The sequence below is a fragment of the Nycticebus coucang genome, chromosome 2 (assembly GCF_027406575.1).
Source record: "Nycticebus coucang isolate mNycCou1 chromosome 2, mNycCou1.pri, whole genome shotgun sequence".
In the NCBI taxonomy this organism is placed as follows: domain Eukaryota; kingdom Metazoa; phylum Chordata; class Mammalia; order Primates; family Lorisidae; genus Nycticebus; species Nycticebus coucang.
The window spans coordinates 86,395,330-86,413,544 of record NC_069781.1 but is presented as its reverse complement, the minus strand read 5'-3'; the positions used below and the strand labels follow the sequence as shown (position 1 = coordinate 86,413,544).

The 18,215-nt window shown below is 40.4% G+C and overlaps 1 protein-coding gene across 4 annotated transcripts in view; it reads left to right on the top strand.

The window, feature by feature from the left end:
• The window catches only part of NMRK1 (nicotinamide riboside kinase 1), a 33,039-nt gene that overhangs the window by 9,850 nt on the left and 4,974 nt on the right, over nt 1-18,215 (top strand). For 2 of the 4 annotated variants that reach the window (XM_053575494.1, XM_053575502.1), the window contains exons 3-8: nt 2,304-2,394; nt 2,642-2,690; nt 11,256-11,388; nt 11,461-11,532; nt 12,108-12,217; nt 15,643-15,726. In XM_053575494.1, coding sequence (XP_053431469.1) covers nt 2,304-2,394; nt 2,642-2,690; nt 11,256-11,388; nt 11,461-11,532; nt 12,108-12,217; nt 15,643-15,726 — 539 coding nt within the window. Of the gene's footprint in view, nt 1-2,303; nt 2,395-2,641; nt 2,691-11,170; nt 11,389-11,460; nt 11,533-12,107; nt 12,218-15,642; nt 15,727-18,215 lie in introns of those variants that run through there. The other 2 variants (XM_053575509.1, XM_053575519.1) reach the window with 2 other exon arrangements.

The window sequence follows — 18,215 nt, the reverse complement described above, 5'->3', positions numbered from 1 at the left end:
ATCCTAGCACTCTGGGAGGCCAAGGTGGGTGGATTGCCTGAGCTCAGGAGTTTGAGACCAGCCTGAGCAAGAGTGAGACCTCGTCTCTAAAAACAGCCAGGCATTGTGGGGGGTACCTGTACTTGAGAGGCTAAGGCAAGAGGATTACTTGAACCCAAGAGTTTGAGGTTGCTGTGAACTATGACACTACAGCAGTCTACCAAGGGCGACAAGATGAGACTCTCAAAAAAAAAAAACAAACATTAAAATAACAATATCCAGTGGTAGTTCTAAAAATAATGAACATAAATGATATTTCAATATATCTACCCCAACTATAACACAATATGAGAATATCTATGAATGTGAGGAGTGAAAGGAGGGCAGATGACGGGAGGCTGTTTGGTGGGCACGGTGTGTGTTGTCCCAGTGATGGATGCACTGGAGCCCCTAACTGCACGACAATGCAATATGGCAGTGTGACAAAATTGCACTTGTACCCCAGGAACATATACAAATAAAAAAATGTAATACAATGCAATAAATAAATAAGCAAATAAAAAAACTCTAGGTCCTCTAAAAAATAGAAAATATCTATAATTTCTGTTGGTGACAAAGTCACAGGTACTTATATTATTTATATCTATAATTAAGTAAACTCTAAATTTTTTATATAATTTAGTGAAAATAAAAATGTGATTACTTTCCCATTCAAGTTCACAAAGACTGAGTTCTACCTATAGACACTTAGAAGGTGTGTAAGGCCAGGTTAAAGCACTGTTTGAATGAATGCCTGAATGGAGAGTGCCTCCTAGGTGCTAGGTGCTGGGGAAGGAGATATACAAAGGAATTAGGTGCCCACTCTTCTCAACGTCCCAGTCCAGCCTAGAGGGACAAATAACTGACCTGATGTGACAACCTACAGTGAACCTTCCACCTACTCCATAAGGTGAAGAGAGATGGAGGATAGGATATATCACAGAGAAGTGATTTCCTGGGAGGCTTTTTTTTTTTTTTTTTTGGAGGCCTTTTTTTAATTTTCACTTTGTTGCCCTTGGTAGTGTCTCACAGCAACCTCAAACTCTTGAGCTCAAGCGATTCTCTTGCCTCAGCCTCCTACGTAGCTGAGACTACAGGCGCCCGCCACAACACCCTGGCTCAGGCTTATTGAACTCCTGAGCTCAAGCAATCCATCCACCTTGGCCTCCCAGAGTGCTAGGATTACAGGCGTGAGCCACCTCACCCAGCCTTCCTGGAGGCCTTTAATAAGCCACTCTATCTTTTGCACCATGCATTGGAACAAAATCACAATGACCCTGTGTAGTTTTATACATTTGGACTAAAATGTGCCACTCGTGCTTGATGTTACATAGGAGCCTTGTGAATATTTTGCCGTGAACAAAAATTATTTTTGCTTCCAACACAATAACTGTATTTTTTTTTTCTGGAGACAGTCTCGCTGTGTCACTCCCTGGTAGAGTGCTCTGGCATCATAGCTCACAGCAACCTCAAACTTTTGGGCTCAAGCGATCCTCTTGCCTCAGCCTCCCTTGTAGCTGGGACTACAGGCACCCGGGTCTTACTGTTGCTGAGGCTGGTCTAGAACTTCTGAACTCAAGCAATCCACTCTCCTTCACCTCCCAGAGTGCTAGGATTACAGGCATGAGCCACCACACCCAGTCCAATACCTTTTTAAGTCTTATCATTGCACAGATCACTTGCCCAGTCATTAATTGCCTTTCTCCTCCATCCCTCCTGGCTTTTTTCTTATCATTTAGTACATCAAATCTGCCAGCGTCCTGGCAGTATCTGTTAAAGAAATCACTTTTTTCTAACATATTGTTTTTTTTAACTTTTTTGTTGTTGTTGTTGCAGTTTGGCCAGGGCCGGGTTTGAACCTGCCACCCTTGGTATATGGGGCCAGCACCCTACTCACTGAGCCACAGGTGCCGCCCTTTTTTTTTTTTTTTTTTTTAAAGAGACAGAGTCTTACTTTATCGCCCTCAGTAGAGTGCCATGGCGTCACAGCTCACAATAACCTCCAGCTCTTGGGCTTAGGTGATTCTCTTGCCTCAGCCTCCCAAGTAGCTGGGACTACAGGCGCCCGCCACAACACCGGGCTATTTTTTTGTTGTTATTGTTGCAGTTTGGCCGGGGCTGGGTTCTAACCACCCTCAGTATATGGGGCTGACGCCATACTCACTGAACCACAGGTGCCGCCCAATATTGTTTTAAGTATCTTTTTTAAAAGATCATTTTAAGGTGTTTTAGTTGTTTAATGCATTTTCCTTCTTGGTTGTTTTCTATGTTTTTCTTTGATTTAGTGTAACAAATGGTGGGAAGTCAACGCTGGCTAAGAATTTGCAGAAACACCTCCCAAATTGCAGTGTCATATCTCAGGATGATTTCTTCAAGGTATCTATCAAACTTCTTAGATAATTCATTTAACACAAAAATGTTTAATGACAAAATTAAATGTACCTTTGATGCTGAAAATAGTCTCAATGCAGTAGTGCCAAGTATCCACCAGATGGCACCATCTGTTGATTTTTTTTTATTTATCGTCATCCAAAGTGTATACAGGCTTATGTCCTGCTTAGAGTATACTTGTGTTATTTCTACCCTACACATTATTTTAATGGGTACTCTATTGTTTTTCCAGCCAGAATCTGAGATAGAGACAGATAAAAATGGATTTTTGCAGTATGATGGTAAGTAGATTAGCTTGTTCATTTTCTTTTTGAAACCTGAAGAACTTTACTATCTATGAAGACAGTCTTAAAATGTGTTTAAACATATTTCTGTACTTTAAACCTGCCTTTGTAGGTTTATGATTTATGTTGAACTGATTTATATTGAGTTTAAATAAAATAGTCCTTTTCCAGTTGTATATTTAAAACTGAAAACATTGGAGTGATGGTAGTTTTTTCTTCTAAAGCTGGGGCAAGATGGGTTAACTGTCCCTTTTCTCATCCCTGCCCTGGACACACGTAAGTAACATTACTTACCACCTCCAGTTCCACCCCATACAGAATCTTGCCTGAAACAAACTCTAACCTCTTACCCTCTTAGCTTTCCTTCCTTGTAGCCAAAGCACTGGACAGCTCTTTGCTGTTTCACTGTATTTCGTTTTGTCTTTTCACTGCTCAGAAAGATTTGTAAATATATTTAGATGGAGTCCCCCCATTTCCTTACTCCAGGCTTATACTGTTTTGAAGCCAAAAGATGCAAGTCCATCAGAAAACATTTTTCTGTAAGGAGTATCATGCTAACAAACTTAATAATCTAACTTTTATAATTAACAAGATGATCATTGAGTACTTGTGTAAACTAGCAATAGAAGGAGCTCTCTTAAAATTTCATAAAGTATGTTCTTTATAGGCAGCGCCCATAGCTCAGTGGGTAGGGCACCAGCCACATACATCAAGGCTGGTGGGTTCAAACCCAGCCCGGGCCTGCTAAACAACAATGACAACTGCAACAATAACAACAAAAAAAAAAATAGCAGGGCATTGTGATGGGCACCTGTAGTCCCAGCTACTTGGGATTCTGAGGCAAGAGGATCACTTAAGCCCAAGACTCTGAGGTTGCTGTGAGCTGTAACGCCGTGGCACTCTACCAGGGTGACAACTAAGGACTCTGTCTCAAAAAAAAAAAAAAAAAGTATGTTCTTTACTTTTAACTTTGATAACCTTTTGGAAAAATGTTATATAATTGTCTCTTACAGACACCTGGTAGTTTTAGACATGCAGTGTTCTTGACTCACTGTGTTCTTGTGCCTTAAGCTGCAGCCAGGATATTTTTTGAATTCTCTTCCTCTTGTCCAAAAGTTAGTGAGAAAAATTATTACAGAGTAAGAGAGAAACTAGGAAAAACTGTTTTCAACAATTGGCAAAGAGAGCCAGGCTTGGTGGCTCAGGCCTGTAATCCTAGAACTCTGGGAGACCAAGGTGGGTGGATTGATTGCCTGAGATCACAAGTTCAAGACCAGCCTGAGCCAGAGTGAGACCTCATCTCTAAAAATAGCCAGACATTGAGGCGGGTGCCTGTTGACCCAGCTACTTGGGAGGCTGAGGCGAGAGTATCACTTAAGCCCAGGAGTTTGAGGTTGCTATGAGCTCCGTGGGTAGGGCACCAGCCCCATATACCGAGGGTGGTAGGTTCAAACCCAGTCCCGGCCAAACTGCAACAAAAAAATAGCCGGGCATTGTGGCAGGCGCCTGTAGTCCCAGCTACTTGGGAGGCTGAGGCAAGAGAATCGCCTAAGCCCAGAAATTGGAGGTTGCTGTGAGCTGTGTGATGCCATGGCACTCTACCCAAGGCAATAAAGTGAAACTCTGTCTCTACCAAAAAAAAAAAAAATAGCCAGACCTTCTGGCAGTTGCCTGTAGTCCCAGCTTCTTAGGAGGCTGAGGAATGAGAATCACTTAAACCCAAGAGTTTGAGGTTGCTGTGAGCTGTGACACCACGGCATTCTACTGAGAGCGACGTAGTGAATCTCTGTCTCAAAAAAAAAAAAAAAAAAGAAAAGAAAATTTTAATAACACTTGGCAAAGAGTGTCATCATAGGTCACTATAACATCAAACTCCTGGGCTCAAGCAGTTCTGCCTCAGTCTTCCAAGTAGGTGGGACTACAGGCATCTGTCACCATGACCAGCTAATTTTTTTTTTTACTTTTTGTGATGATGACAGGGTTGAACTATGTTGCTTAGTCTGGTTAAACTCATGGCCTCAAGCAGTCCTCTCACCTTGGGCTCCCAAAGTGCTAGGATTACAGGCAGGAGCCACTGCACTGGCCTATTATTCCTACTTTTTAATGAATTCTTGAAAACAGATAAGAAAAAGTAATATCACATCAGAAAGAGGGTCTCAGGCTGTGAATAAACTATTCACAGGAGCAGCACGTTATTTGATTAATAAATGTATAATAAAAAGTTATCCTCAAAACAATTGCAATCAGTGTAACTGGCTTATTGTACCCTCAATGAATCCCCAACAATAAAAAAAAAAAAAGTTATCCTCAGAATTACAACTTACTTTTTTTTCCCCACTCACCAAGCAAACAAAGATTTTTAAAGCAATAATAATTATCTAATGGTGGCATGGACTCAAGAAAACAAAGACTCTCTCAAAGTATAAACTGATCCACCTTTTCAGAAGGTAGGTTGATCATAAGTGCCAAAGACCTTAAAATATTCATACCATGAGTTCGTATATCATGCATCTATGTATTAAGGAAAAAGTCAAACTATTCAGGTAAATGTACAAATTTAAGGTAAGTCAAGGTGATATTAAAATCTTTGTAACTACAAGAATAGTTTTAAAATGTACAACTATCCTGCTTACAGAGGAAATAGAATCATTACAATATAGTTGAAAATACAAAACAAGTCCAAAACAGAGAAAAGAGAATATCAAAGGATGGTGGACAAATAGAAAATTATAGTGAAATGATAGATATAAACCCAAATATGTCAGTAGCTACAATTCAGTTAAAGGAATTAAAATACCCCAAGTATTGTCAGATTGGATTTTTGGGGGAGAGGAGTATTTCTACTCTGTTGGAATTATTTTTTAACTGGTTAACTTTTTAATAGTTTTTGTAAGATAGTTTTCTTAATTTTTTTTTAATTTCACAATGCTCCAGGGGTACAAACATTTTGGTTACATGCATTACTTTTATCACAATGTGGATAGAACAGGAGACCATCCTCCTAAGTGAAGTATCGCAGGAGTGGACAAACACCACATGTACTCGCTTCTAAATTGGATTTTTTTAAGCCAGTGATAAACTCTCCTTAAAAGAGATAGACTTAAAAAAAGAGAGAGAGATAAACTTAGATATGAGGATGTCGAAAGGCAGGTAGTAAAAGGCTAGAAAAAGACATACCATGGAGACACCTGCTAAAAGAAAACTGGTTCAACCACTGTAATAATAGTCAATACCAGACAAAATAAGCTTTAAGGCAGAGCATTACTAGAGATAATGAGGGGTAATGGGTTACTTCCACTGGAAAACAATCTAAAATTTGTACATATCCTATAACCTAACATTAGAATGCATTCATTAAAAGCTGACAGAAGAGGAGAAATAGGCAAATGCCCAGTGAGTGTGGGAGATTTTCAAACACACTTCCTTTGCCTTACTAGTTTGCTTGGGTTAATGTGACAGAGTACCACGTACTGGACTGCTCAAACAGCAGAAACGTGTTGCCTCACAGTTCTGGAGGCTAGAAGTCCCAGATCAGATTGTCCACAGGGCTGGCTCCCTCTGCAGCCGCAAGGGCGGCTCTGTTCCAGGCCTCTCTCCTGGCAGCTGGGGGTCGCCGCAGTCTTGGCGTGCGGTGGATCCTGCCACATCGTGCCAGCGCTTCTGCCCTCGTCTTCCCACAGTGTGCTGTGTGTCTGTGTCCAAATGTCCCCCTTCTGCATGGAGACCAGTTGTGTTAGATTAGGGTCATGGCCTACTCCAGCATGACCTCATCTTAACTAATTACATCTGCAATAACTATATTCCCAAATGAGGTCACATTCTAAGGTATTAGGGGTTAGGACATATGAATTTTAGGAGGACAGAATTCAACCCATAACAGTAACTAATGGAGCTAACAGACAAAAATTACTGGTGATTTATCGGATTTGGACAACATAATTAGCAAACTTGACCAAACTATATCTCTAGACATACATAGAACATGTACCCCAACAACAGCAGAGTATACATTTTTTTCTCAAAAGTACATAGAACATAAACCCAAGTAGATCATCTGAGCAAGGACCTGGAGCAAGTCCTAATAAATATTTCATAGATTAAAGTAATAGAAAGATACTGTTTAATCATGGGGAACTGAATTAGAAATGAATAATAAAAGAGTAAATAAAAGAAAATTTTAAGCATTTGAAAATTAAGCAGTACCTTTTTTCTGATTTTTAAAATATTTTTCTAATGGAAAATTTCAAACATGCAAAAGTAGGTAGAAAACTATAATGAATTACCTCGTAATTGACCATCCAGTTTCAATAATGATGAACTCTTGGCCAATTATATATACTGTCACTCACTTTTCCTTTTTTTTTTTTTTTTTAAACATCTGTCACCTGTGATGTCATAGCTCACAGCAACCTCCAACTTATGGGCTCAAACGATCCTCTTGCCTCAGCCTCCCAAGTAGCTGGGACTATAGGTGCCCACCACAATGCCTGGCTATTTTTTTCTATTTTAGTAGAAATGAGGTCTCGCTCTTGCTCAGCTTGGTCTTGAACTCCTGAGCTCAAGCAATCCACCTGCCTTAGCCTCCCAAAGGGCTAGGATTATAGATGTGAGCCACCATGCCCTGTACTTTCTCCTTTTTTCCTTTTGAGACAGAATCTTACTCTCTTGCCCAGGCCAGAGTGCAGTGGTATTACCATAACTCACTGCAACCTCCAACTTCTGGCTCAAGCAGTCCACCCGCCTCAGCCTCCTGAGTAGCTCAGGGCCACAGATGTGCGCCACTGCTAGCTATTTTTTTAATTTTTTGTAGAGATGGGATCTTGTTATGTTGCATAGGTTGGTCTTAAGCTGGCCTCAGGCAATCTTCCTGCCTTAGCCTCCCGAAGTGCTAGGATTACAGATGTGATCCACTGCCCCTGGCCCTTCTGTGTTATTTGGCAACAAATCCCAAACATCTTTGAATTTTATCTTAAGCAAAACACTTATATATCCATGGGTCAAAAGATAAATCACAATGAAAATTAGAAGATCTTTTTAACTAAATGATAACAAAAATATACCAAAACTAATAGAACTCTTGATTTCAGCTAAGATGGATTAGCCCCAGTCTTCGCTGGTCCTCTTACAACTACAAACCTTGAACTTAATATAACAGAGAAGAGAAGACCGAAAAATGTTGAGAGCAAGCCGGCCGGGGACTTCGAAACTTGAAAGATGACATGGTGGGGGTGGATGTTCATCTTCCTGCTGGGCCTGCTGATGGAGGAGTTCCCTGGTCTTCTCTGTCTCCTGTATGCAGGATGAGATGCTGGCAAAGTGTGCAACATGGAACCATCAATAGGCACAGACAAAAGAAGCACCCGTTCTCTGTAATCAGAGGACCAGGAAAAGGGCAGCAAAGCAGGATAGAAAACTTTTTTGATAATATCCAGGCTACCCTAAGCCAAACACAAAAAGAAAAACCATTCTCCTCTCATGATGTTAGCAGAGCCACGTGGGGAGCTAGACTTGTACGTCCACCCAGCATCAGCAAGGCAGGGTGAGTTGGCACTCCACATCGCCCACAGGGTTTGCATCAGAGAAGCCAAACACAGACCTGAACTTTCACCCCCATCCGGCAACACAGAACAGAGTGAGGCCATGTGAAGTGGAGCAGCTTGGCACTCCAGTAGTGTCAGCTCCTGTCGGCAGAACCTAGTGGAAAACTAAACATCTGCCCTCACCTTGCAGCGGGGAAGCTGCTAGCACTCTGCTTTCCCCACTCCCCCCATGCCCGTGAGAGGAAGGCTCAGCAGGAAGATGAGCATCCACCCCCACCTGAACCTGAACCTGCACGCTGCAGTGCAGCAGGTCTGCCAGCCAAAAATAGATAAATGGGATCCAGCATCTCATGACACAAAGCCAGAATTGTCCAGGACACCACTAAGACCCATTTGTCATACCAAGGATCAGGAAATCTCAACTTGAATGAGAAAAGACACCAATACTACAGTGATATAGATGTCAAAATTACCTGACCAAGGATTTACATAGCATCATAAAAAGGCTTCAACAACCAATTGCAAAAGTGTTTGAAATATATGAAAAATTAGAATTCCCCAGGAAAAAAGTATGAGATGTATGAAAAGAACCAAATAGAAATTTTAGAACTGAAAAACTACAATTTTTTTTTTTTTTTTTTTTTGAGACGTAGTTTCACTTTGTTGCCCTTGGTAGAATGCCATGGCATCATAGCTCACAGCAACCTCAAACTTGGGCACAAGTGACTCTTGCCTCAGCCGCCTGAGTAGCTGGGACTACAGGAGCCTGCCACAATGCCCAGCTATTTTTAGAGATGAGGTCTTGCTCTGGCTCAGGCTGATCTGAAACCCATGAGTTCAGGCAATCCACCTGCCTCAGCCTCCCAGAGTGCTAGGATTACAGGCGTGAGCCACTGCGCCCAGCCCAATAACCCAAATTTTAAAATTCACTGAATGGGCTTAATGCAAAATAATTATGACAGAGCAAAGAATTAATGAAGACAGAAGAATAGAAATTACTCAATTTGAACATCATAGAGAAAATAGACTAAAAAGAAATCAACAAATGTGTGGAATAATAACAAGATCTAATACCCATATCGTTGGAGCCTCAGAAAGGAGGAAGTGGGGGACTAAAAAAAGTATTAAAAGAAGCAATGCTGGGAAACTTCACAAATTTAGTATAAGAATCTAAAACTTCAAAAATCTGAGTAATTCTCAAATAGGACTTGTCAAGAAAAAAATAGAAAAGAGAAGGCACAGATAATAAATATCAAAGGCAAAGAAAAGTAATTATCACAGCACAGGATATCCCGAAAGTGGCCTCTAAAGTCACCATGCATAGGGAAAATGGGAAGATGTAGCTAAATTTTCCTTATTTATAAAATATTCATTATAAAATTGTACAAACTATTTACAAAATATTTTCTATGTGTTGGCCAAAACTTTATAAAATTTTGTAATGAATATTTTGTACATAAAGGTACATTTTCCTGTAATTTTTTTATTTTCCCTACGTATGGTAGGTAACTAAGGGCAACTCTTGGAACACCCTGTAAATCTTATGACATTAAAGAGATAGGCAGAGATTATAAATACTTTTACTCAAATTAATTTGAAAACAGACACAATAGTTTCCTAAAAAGATGCCATTCACCAAAAACTAACACAAAACAATATAAAATCTTAATAGTTCTATATTTATTAAATAAATTGAGCATATAAATATCTATATATATTTTTTTTTTTTTTTTTTTTTGAGGCAGAGTCTTACTCAGCCCTGGGTAGCGTGCCATGGCATCATAGCTCACAGCAGCCTCAAACTCCTGGGCTCAATCAATCCTCTTGCCTCAGCCTCCCAAGTAGCTGGGACTATCGGTGCCTGCCACTATGCTTGGCTAGTTTTTCTTTGTTTGGTAGAGATGAGGTCTGGCTCTTGTTCAGGCTGGTCCTGAACTCCTGACCTCAAGCAGTCCTCCCACCTCTGCCTCCCAGAGTTCTAGAGTTACAGGTGTGAGCCACCTTTCCCAGCCAAGTTGATCATAATTTTAAAACCTTCCACTAAAAATACCTCTAAGCCCAGATGGCTTAATTCAGTAGTTCTGGATTGAGTAGAATTTGCATTTCTGACAAGTTCCCGGCTATGACTGATAGTATTGCTCTAGATACCACACTTTGAGAACCACTGTTTTAGACTACTTTTCTAGAATTGCAATTGTTAGCTCAAAAAAGTATGCACATTTTAAGTTTGAAAATGACATATTTGTGTCCTTTATGAATTTTCTTATTTTTGTTAATATTTATCTATAACAGTTCTTTATATATTAAAGATATTAGCTCTTTGCCCAAGATATTACAGAAATTTTCCCTAGTGTGTCATTTATCTTTCAATAGATATTTCAGCAGATATTTTGTCCCCCAAAATTTTTAAATTTTTTTTTTTTTTTTGAGACAGAGTCTCACTTTGTCACCCTTGGTGAAGTGCTGTGGCATCATAGCTCACAACAACCTCAAACCCTTGGGCTCAAGCCTCCCAGGTAGCTGGGACTATCAGTGCCCTCCACAACACCCGGCTATTTTTAGAGATGGGATCTTGCTCTGGCTCAGGCTGGTCTTGAACCCATGAGCTCAGGCAATCCACCTGCCTTGGCCTCCCAAGTGCTAGGATTACAGGAGTGAGCCACCACACCTGGCCAAAATTTTTAAATTTTTATGTAGTCAGGAGAGAGTGGAAGTTATAAGGAAAGTGAGATTAGCCCTCAGTTTATGATTGTCAAGCTGGTAACAGGGACGTGGGCGTTTGGTGTACTCTACTTTTGGTTGTGTTTTGAAATTTTCCACATTAAAAATGTTTTAAACACTACAGTTTATCACTGTTAGAGTTTGAATTTGTTATCTGAAATATTTGTTAGGTGTTTGGAAAGGTAAATAAAATGATGTTATTTTATATGTTTACAGAGTCCTGGATACACTTATCACAGAAGGTCACATCATAAAATTTTTGTTGTATTAACTTCATATTTCTGTGTGTGTGTGTTTGAAGTGCTTGAAGCGCTTAACATGGAAGAGATGATGTCAGCCATTTTCTGCTGGAGGGAAAATGCAGGGCACTCTCTGGTACCGACTGAGGAAACCCCCATTTTAATAATCGAAGGTTTTCTTCTCTTTAATTATAAGTAAGCATCTTTTATATTTACTGTACATGAACGGGAAAAATACCTTGTGAACTGAATGTGCTGTCATCGTAGGCCCCTTGACACTCTGTGGAACAGAAGCTATTTTCTGACCATTCCATATGAGGAATGTAAGAGGCGGAGGAGGTAAGTCTTAAAATTACCTTTGTCAATGGGAATTTAAAAGACAGAATTTAGGGGAAATGAGGAAAGCACACGATTGGGCGATATATATAGATCACTTTTCAAATAAGTAAAGCCTTAACTCCTTTATACAAGGAGCAAAACCTCCTTCCATAAGTGGTTCTCTGCCATTAGCAAATTTCCTTTCTAAGAAAAGGGCCTTATATCAAGCTGTTTGGCTCATTTCCCTTAAATCTTCAAATGAAACAATCCCATGTTGGTTATGATTTTGAGTTAGTGGCCCTGTATTCTGGCTGCAGCTACAGAGATCATCAATTATTTTAAAGCTTAATCCAACAGACCAGTATCTCTATAATTATTTATACTGTTTATATCTTAATTCCCTTATAAACACTAGAAAGGAAAAAGATAATTATGAGTGATGTTAAATGATAAAGTTAATTTTAGGATCAGGGAACGAACCATCTTAACCATTTAGACTTAATCTCTAAGTGATTTCCCCATTATGCTGACTATTACTATTTTACTTTATCAATTATGTGTTTCTATCAAAATAAGTTTCCCACGTGTTTTGATAGTACAAGGGTCTACGAGCCTCCAGACACCCCAGGGTACTTTGACGGCCACGTGTGGCCCATGTATCTAAAGCACAAACAAGAAATGGAGGAGGAAGTCACGTGGGAAATCGGTAAGTGCCTTTTCTTCCTCCATTCAAGGCCTTTCACTTGTCCTTTGCCTTAAAGTACAGAAAAGAAAGGACTTAACAAAAGATTATAAAGGGATACTTGAAGCAGAACACTGTGGAGTCCCCATCCTCCACAGCTAGTTCTCCTGGTCTCTGTTCCTGTCTCTGTGGCTCTTGTCAAGGTCTGGATGGTTATTCATTCCACCAGTATTAAATGAATGCCTTCCATGTGCAAGGTGCTGCCCTGAGCTCACAAGACAAATCAGGCAGAACCAGCCCCTGCTCTTATGCCGGTGACATTTTATCAGCAAAACAGGCATTACAGTCACTAGCTGCACAAGCACGTCCTTTCCAGCTGTGGTAAATGCTATGACACCAGGGTCTGGCACTGCCCAAATACCAGTGGCAGGGGCAGACTTCCTTGAGGAAACCAAACTCTGATGGGTGCAAATGGATAAAAGGTTGGGGAGATGAAAGATCACCCACATGAGGGGTGTAGGACACACAAAAAAGTCCAGGGGGCAGGAAGGAATGAGGATCACCTGAAGGAGGTGCAGAGAAAGCTTTGTAGTAAAGGAAGCCAAGGAATAGAGTTGATGCTGGTGACACAGGCAGGATCCAGACCCTATGATGCCAATAGACTAGTTAAAGACTTTGTCATTATCCTAAGAGTAGAGAAGTTTTAAACAAGTGCATGATTGATAGAATTTCTTGTTCTTGCGAGCTCCCTCTGGCTGTGTAGAGGATGGATTTAAGGGTGTGGTACTAGCAGCCTGCACTCAGTGGAACTGGGTGATAGGATAGATAGAGAGGGGGCGAGAAGATGACACATATCTCAGCAACTGACAGGTGTTGTTTCAGAAAACAGAAAAAGCAAAGCAGCTGCAGATTTATAAGGGAGAAATCCATGTCTGTTTTGCACTTAATGAGGTTGAGGTGGCTGAGAGACATATAATATAGCAATTTGGATGTGTGGGCCCAAGCTAAGAAGAGATCACTGAATATAGATTTCAAGGCAGAGAAGATGGCAAGTGGCAGTTGGATAAGACAGATGAGTGGAACTGACAGACATTTTGCACAGTAAAGGGGACGATGTATCCATATTGTCGGAGGTGTTGACCCCCAGGACAGGCGGCGGTGTCCAAGCTGAGCAGGAAGCATACAGAGCTCATCCGTGGCCCAGTCCTCTGGTGCTGGCTGCGCCACTTGCAGCTGGAACCATTGATTGCGGGGACATCCTCTTGCTGCGTTTCTCTCCCTTTTCAGCTAAAATGCAGATCTAACCCTGTTCCTGCCCTGCATGTATACCTTCAGTGATACACTCCTTATCTTTGGAGTAATACCCAAACAGCCAGACATCAAGGCCTCTAAAGAACTAAGGCACAGCCTTGCTCCAGCATCTCATCTCTCACACTGTTCCTGCCTCCCCACGTCCTAGCTATTCCAAACCATGCCTCTTATTTCTTGACAGGCTAAGTTCTCTTGTCCCCCGCTACCATGCTGTTTTCAGATTAGAAAGCCCTTTCCTTCCTGTAACCTAGATCACTTCTACTTTTTCTCCAAAGTTGTTTATGCCAATTTTATTAAAAATACATATCTTTGGGGCCTGATGAATTCTGATTTAGTACATATGTGGCAGAGCCCAGACAGCTGCATAGTTTAGGAAGCTTGATAGGTGATCCTAATATGTAAGTTAGAGAATTACTCCCTTTTTTTGAGACAGAATCTCATTATGTTGCCCTTGGTAGAGTGCTGTGGTGTCACGGCTCACAGCAACCTCCAACTCTTGGGCTTAAGCGATTAGAGAACTCCTTTATGTGACCCTCTTGGCCAAGCACCTCTTCAGTACTGCTGAAGTACTACATGCACAGTGCCATTGAACTCACTGACTTTCTTCCTTCTTTCTCCGTTTTTTTTTCTTTCTTTTATCTTTTACTTAAATAATTTTCACATAAGCCAGTGTGGATATATCTGTAACAAATACAGATATATTTTTTATATTATTTTTTTATTATTATTATTTTTTATATTATTATTATTAAATCATAGCTGTGTACATTAATGCGATCATGGGGCACCATACACTGGTTTTATAGACCATTTGACATATTTTCATCACACTGGTTAACATAGCCTTCCTGGCATCCTCCCAGTTATTGTGTTAAGACATTTATATTCCATATTTACTAAGTTTCACATGTACCCATGTAAGATGCACCGCAGGTGTAATCCCACCAATCACCCTCCCTCCCTCCCTCTTCCCCCTTCCCCATATTCTTAGGTTATAACTGGGTTATAGCTTTCATATGAAAGCCATAAATTAGTTTCATAGTAGTTTCATAACTATGAAACTATGAGTACATTGGATACTTTTTCTTCCATTCTTGAGATACTTTACTAAGAAGAATATGTTCCAGCTCCATCCATGTAAACATGAAAGAAGTAAAGTCTCCATCTTTCTTTAAGGCTGCATAATATTCCATGGTGTACATATACCACAATTGATTAATCTATTCATGGATCGATGGGCACTTGGGCTTTTTCCATGACTTAGCAATTATGAATTGGGCTGCAATACACATTCTGGTACAAATATCTTTGTTATGATGTGATTTTTGGTCTTCTGGGTATATACCTAGTAGAGGAATTATAGGATTGAATGGCAGATCTATTTTTAGATCTCTAAGTGTTCTCCAAACATCTTTCCAAAAGGAATGTATTAATTTGCATTCCCACCAGCAGTGTAGACGTGTTCCCTTTTCTCCACATCCACGCCAACATCTCTGGTCTTGGGATTTTGTGATATGGGCTAATCTTACTGGAGTTAAATGATATCTCAAAGTAGTTTTGATTTGCATTTCTCTGATGATTAAGGATGATGAGCATTTTTTCATACGTCTGTAGGCCGTGTGCCTGTCTTCTTCCAAGAAGTTTCTCTTCAAGTCCCTTGCCCAGCCTGCAATGGGATCACTTGTTCTTTTCTTATACGTTTGAGTTCTCTGTGGATTCTGGTTATTAAACCTTTGTTGGAGACATAACCTGCAAATATCTTCTCCCATTCTGAGGGCTGTCTGCTTGCTTTACTTACTGTGTTCTTGGTTGTGCAGAAGCTTTTTAGTTTGATCGGGTCCCAGTAGTGTATTTTTGAAGCTGCTTCAATTGCCCGGGGGGTCCTCCTCATAAAATACTCGCCCACACCGATTTCTTCAGGAGTTTTCCCTGCACTCTCTTCTAGTACAAACACAACTTTTCACCTATTATATCTAGCTGTGATATATTCCTTTCTTTAATTGCTTTTAATTTCTTTTAAAGGTATGGTCCTCGGTTCTTTGGTTGAACCTATTTGTGAGAGATGTGAGGTGCCAAAGTAAATATTCTATGTTAATAAGCCTGTTAGCATTTGAACTGCCCTCTTTTCCCATTCCCAGTTTATCTAGATGGAACAAAATCTGAAGAAGACCTTTTTTCACAAGTATACGAAGATCTAACACAAGAACTAGCAAAGCAAAAGTGTAAGTATTGTGCTATGAAAGTGGATAGTGCAGGAGGAAAATAGTTTATTATATGCCCAAGAATGGTACACTGGAATGCTAATATAGAAGTGATTGTATTCATTCATTCTTTGCTTCAAGGATAATTCAGAGTTGTTGTTGTTTCTTGAGACAGAGTCTCACTCTGTTGTCTAGACTGGAGTACAGTGGCATCATCATAGCTCACTGCAGCCTTGAACTTTTGCAGTTAAGCCTCCTGCTTCACCCTTCTGAGTAGCTGGTACTACAGGCATGTACCATCATGCTAGGCTAATTTTTTAATTTTTGTATATATGGGAGTTTCACTGTGTTGCTTAGGCTTGTCTTATTTTATTTTATTTATTTATTTATTTTGAGACAGAGTCTCGCTGTGTCACCTGGGCTAGAGTGCCATGGTGTCAGCCTAGCTCACAGCAACCTCCAACTCCTGGATTACAGCAATCCTGCCTCAGCCTCCTAAGTAGCTGGGACTATAGGTGCCCACCACAATGCCTAGCTAATTTAGTTTTCTATTTTTAGTAAAGATGGAGTCTTACTTTTGCTTAGGCTGGTGTTAAACTCCGGGCCTCAAACAATCTTCCCACCTTGGCATCCAAAAGTACTGAGATTATAGGCGTGAGCCACCATGCCCAGCCCATGAGTCAGGATTTTTGAGGTGAAACTATTTATTCTTTGTTATATCTCTTAACGATATTTATGTTATTTAGTTTAAAGTTTTTAGTAGATGGCTGTCCCAAGTAGGACTGGAATTATCCTTTGGGCATAGTGACATTAAAATGCTAATGACTTTGTTTCAAAACATCTTGAGCTCTTTTTTTCTTTTACTCCTTGACATAGTTTTCATAAAACTTCTGTTTTCCAAATAGCTCAAAAATAAGTACAAGATTTTAAAAATTATTTGTGGATTGTTTCTTAAACATTTCCATATTGCATACCACTTTTTGCAAGTGATGGAAATCCACCTAAATCTGGCTTAAGCAAGAAGAAAGTACAGGGGTGACAGTGGCTTCAGGCTCAGCTGACTTAATAAGGAGCTCAAGCCGAGCTCAGGCCTCCGTCTCGGTTCTACTTTCAGTTTGGGTTTATTTTGAAGTCCGGCTCTCTCCACTGACAGATGTGACGTCTGTTGGTAACATCTTCCTATATCCAGCAGCCCCAGTATAAAAAAAGTTTGTTCTTTTTCAGGATTGTCTATGAGTTGATAAGTGTTGTGACTGGGTTTTGAGTATAAAAAGATGCATGCTACTCCTTTTTCATGTTTAAAATTCTATCTTTTAAACAGTTTTTTAAGAAGCAGTTTTCCTGCCAGGTGTAGTGGCTCACACCTATAATCCTAGCACTCTGAGAGGTCGAGACAGGAGTATCTCTTGAGCTTAGGAGTTCAGCACCAGCCTGAACAAGAGCAAGACCCCATCTCTATTCAAAATAGAAGAAAACTAGCCAGGTGTGATGGCAGGTGCCTGTAGCCCCAGCTACTCACGAGGTTGAGGCAGTAAGATCGCTTGAACCCGGGAGTTTGAGGTTGCTGTGAGCTGGGCAACAGAGAAAGAGCCTGTCTCAAAAAAATAAATATGTCTCTCCCCCCTTTTCTCCTCCATGAGAGGGAACCACTTCCAAATCTCTTTGGAAACACTCTAAACTTTCCCTTAGGCCAGGCGCGGTGGCTTGCACCTGTAATCCCAGCACTTGGGAAGCCAAGGCGGGTGGAATGCTTGAGCTCACAAGTTTGAGACCAGTCTGAGCAAGAGCAAGACTCCTTCTTTAAAACATAGCCAGGCATTGTGGCAGGCACCTGTAGTCCCAGCTATTTGGGAGGCTGAGGCAAGAGAATCACTTGAGCCCAAGAGTTTGAGGTTGCTATGAGCTAAGACTCCATGACACTCTACCAAGGGTGACAAAGTGAGATTCTGTCTCAAAGAATAAATAAATAAATAAACTTTCTCTTTTAAAAACTATATAAAATAAATAAATAATTATAAAAATAAGTAAAAAGCAGTTTTTCATTTTAGTCCAGCTGAAAAGGCCCAGGGAAGACACTGATTGGTCCTACCCAGGTCACATGACTTAGAGAAACAGTCACTGTGGCCAGGGTGACGGAATACTCTGGCTAGGGCTAGATCAAGTACCCTGCCTCATAACTGCATACTCTACCTAGGACCTCCTGATTTTAAAACTTCCCAAAGGGAAAGCAAAGTGTGAGATAGAAACTAGAGGAAGAAGGATGAAAAAGCATGCTGGAAGGACAAAACTAGCTGTAGCTCCTGTTTTATTTGAACTATTTGAATTAAAAAGACTTCTGTGGCTAACATAAGCAAAATACAATCATAGGGGGCCTCAAGAGAAGATAGTGTGAATCACTCCAGCAGTGAAGAATTTCATATGGTTATTCTGGTGAGAAGCAACTGCCCTAGTCCAAATGTTGTCATCTCCCTAAGAATAAGTGAGATTCTTATCTTATGTCCTCAATAAAC